At 35.2% G+C, this 2298-nt stretch overlaps 1 protein-coding gene across 1 annotated transcript; it reads left to right on the top strand.

Annotated features, from left to right (window-relative positions):
- On the top strand, positions 1–939 carry LOC309868755 (taste receptor type 2 member 7-like; the record flags this gene model as incomplete). Its single annotated transcript, XM_082738936.1, has 1 exon — positions 1–939. One exon carries the CDS (start codon positions 1–3, stop codon positions 937–939), a length of 939 nt encoding a protein of 312 aa, XP_082595062.1.
- Positions 940–2298: the final 1359 nt, after the last annotated feature.

Genomic DNA, 2298 nt, shown 5'->3' with positions numbered 1-2298 from the left:
ATGCCGGATAAAGTGGAAACTACCTTAATGCTCATAGCAGCTGGAGAGTTTTCAATGGGGATTTTAGGGAATGCATTCATTGGATTGGTAAACTGCATGGGCTGGATCAAGAATAGGAAGATCACCTCCATTGATTTAATCCTCACAAGTCTGGCCATATCCAGAATTTGTCTATTATGTATAATACTATTAGATTGTTTCATATTGGTGCTGTATCCAGATGTATATACTGCCGGTAAACAAATGAGAATCATTGACTTCTTCTGGACACTAACCAACCATTTAAGTGTCTGGTTTGCCACCTGCCTCAGCATTTTCTATTTCCTCAAGATTGCAAACTTTTACCATCCCCTTTTCCTCTGGATGAAGTGGAGAATTGACAGCATGATTCCTAGGATCCTGCTGGGGTGCTTGGCCCTCTCTGCGTTTATTAGCCTTGTTGTGACTGAGAATTTGAATGATGATTTCAGGTATTGTGTTAAGACAAAGAGGAAAGCAAACGTAACTATGAGATGCAGAGTAAATAAAGCTCAGTATGCTTCCATCAAGATTTGCCTCAACCTGTTAACGCTCCTCCCTTTTTCTGCATCCCTGATCTCATTTCTCCTCTTGATCCTCTCCCTCTGGAGACATAACAGGCAGATGAAGGTCAGTGCCACCCGGTGCAGAGACTTCAACATAGAAGCCCACGTGGGAGCCATGAAAGCTGTCATCTCCTTTCTCCTCCTTTTCATTGCCTACTATTTGGCCTTTCTCGTAGCTACCTCTAGCTACTTTATGCCAGAGACTGAATTAGCAGTGATCATTGGTGAGTTAATAGCTCTAATCTATCCCTCAAGCCATTCATTTATCCTAATTCTGGGGAGCAAAAAACTAAGACAGACATCACTAACAGTGCTATGGAAAGTAAAGTATATTCTGAACAGAAGAAATTTTTAACACCATGAACAGATCTGAAGGCCCAACTATCATTTACTAGGACGAAGGAAGATATGATGTTTCTTAGTTGTCTTTGGTTCTTGCATTAATGTTGGTTTCATATGGTTAATTGTGCTTAAATGTATTTACTATATAATTGTAACTTAAGAAATCTCACGTAGATCAGATTTTGCCTCTTTCTCTTAGTCTCTTTCTTCTCTCTCTCTCTCTCCTCCCTTTCAGAGTTTTTTCTTTAAACATGTTTTGGAACATATAAAAGTTAATATCTTAATATTAACTGTCAGAGGAGAGAATATTTTCATAGTTAGTTCTAAATCATTTCTCTAGATGCAAAATTGTACAACTAATTCAGAACAACTGTAATAGTATCTAGTTGTTATTTGCATCCTTATGAAAAGCAGCTCACTCATCCCCATGGTCCTAGTTAGGTTTTCTCCACAGACCATCCAACTAGACTCCACCTTTGAAAAAAGTTCAATATAGTGACAGTTCTTAATCAAATGTTATGCAAGTCTGTGAATGTGGCAGAAAATATTACTGATTATAATCATGGTTTAAATATGTATTGTAATTAAAGTAAATATTGTCATAAGTTCAAAAATTATTTGGGGACAATAGATCAATGAAAGAAAGATACTCTGTAAGTGTGAGAGAAGGAGAGTTTATATAGAAAGTTTCTATAAAACAAAATTGGCCAAAGAAGGAACTTACTGATTGATTATTGAAGTACATTTCTCCATAAAAGAACATACAAAATTGCTTTTAGCAGACAAAGATTGTACCAGACACTGATTGTCAAGATACGCTTATAAGATAAGACCGTCAATCAAAAACTAATGCACTGAAATGACAAAACATCAAAACTGTCAAAGAGGACATTGATTCAATACAGATCACCACTACATGCCAGGAGAATACTACTTGGATTATACATATATTATTTATGAAACAACTCTTTGGGAAATTCCAGAAAAAGCATATCATTTATGTTGCAGAAAGGATATTTTGGAGTGATTAACTATGTTACTAACTAGCCTAGAATAGCCATAATCTTTGTGTGGAGAAAAAATGTTTGTAAATATTCTCATCAATAAATTTGGCAAAAATAAAAATTAATTCTACATTAGTTTCATATGTTAATTTTTCTTATCTGAATCTGAGTGTGCAAGATACATGTTGATTAAAAGGATAAATTTTAAAAGAATTATATTGAGTCCTTTGTAAGTTAAAGAGATAGCAGAAAATTAGAAGCATACACTGAAGCTTACATTCTTTTCAATATAGTCTTAAAGAATACCTGTCCCACCTCCCACATATGCAGAGACCAATATATTTGGATTTATTAGGCATGGGAACGAA

Source organism: Mustela nivalis (assembly GCF_964662115.1).
Source record: "Mustela nivalis genome assembly, chromosome: 7".
In the NCBI taxonomy this organism is placed as follows: domain Eukaryota; kingdom Metazoa; phylum Chordata; class Mammalia; order Carnivora; family Mustelidae; genus Mustela; species Mustela nivalis.
This window is presented reverse-complemented; position numbering and strand designations above follow the sequence as displayed.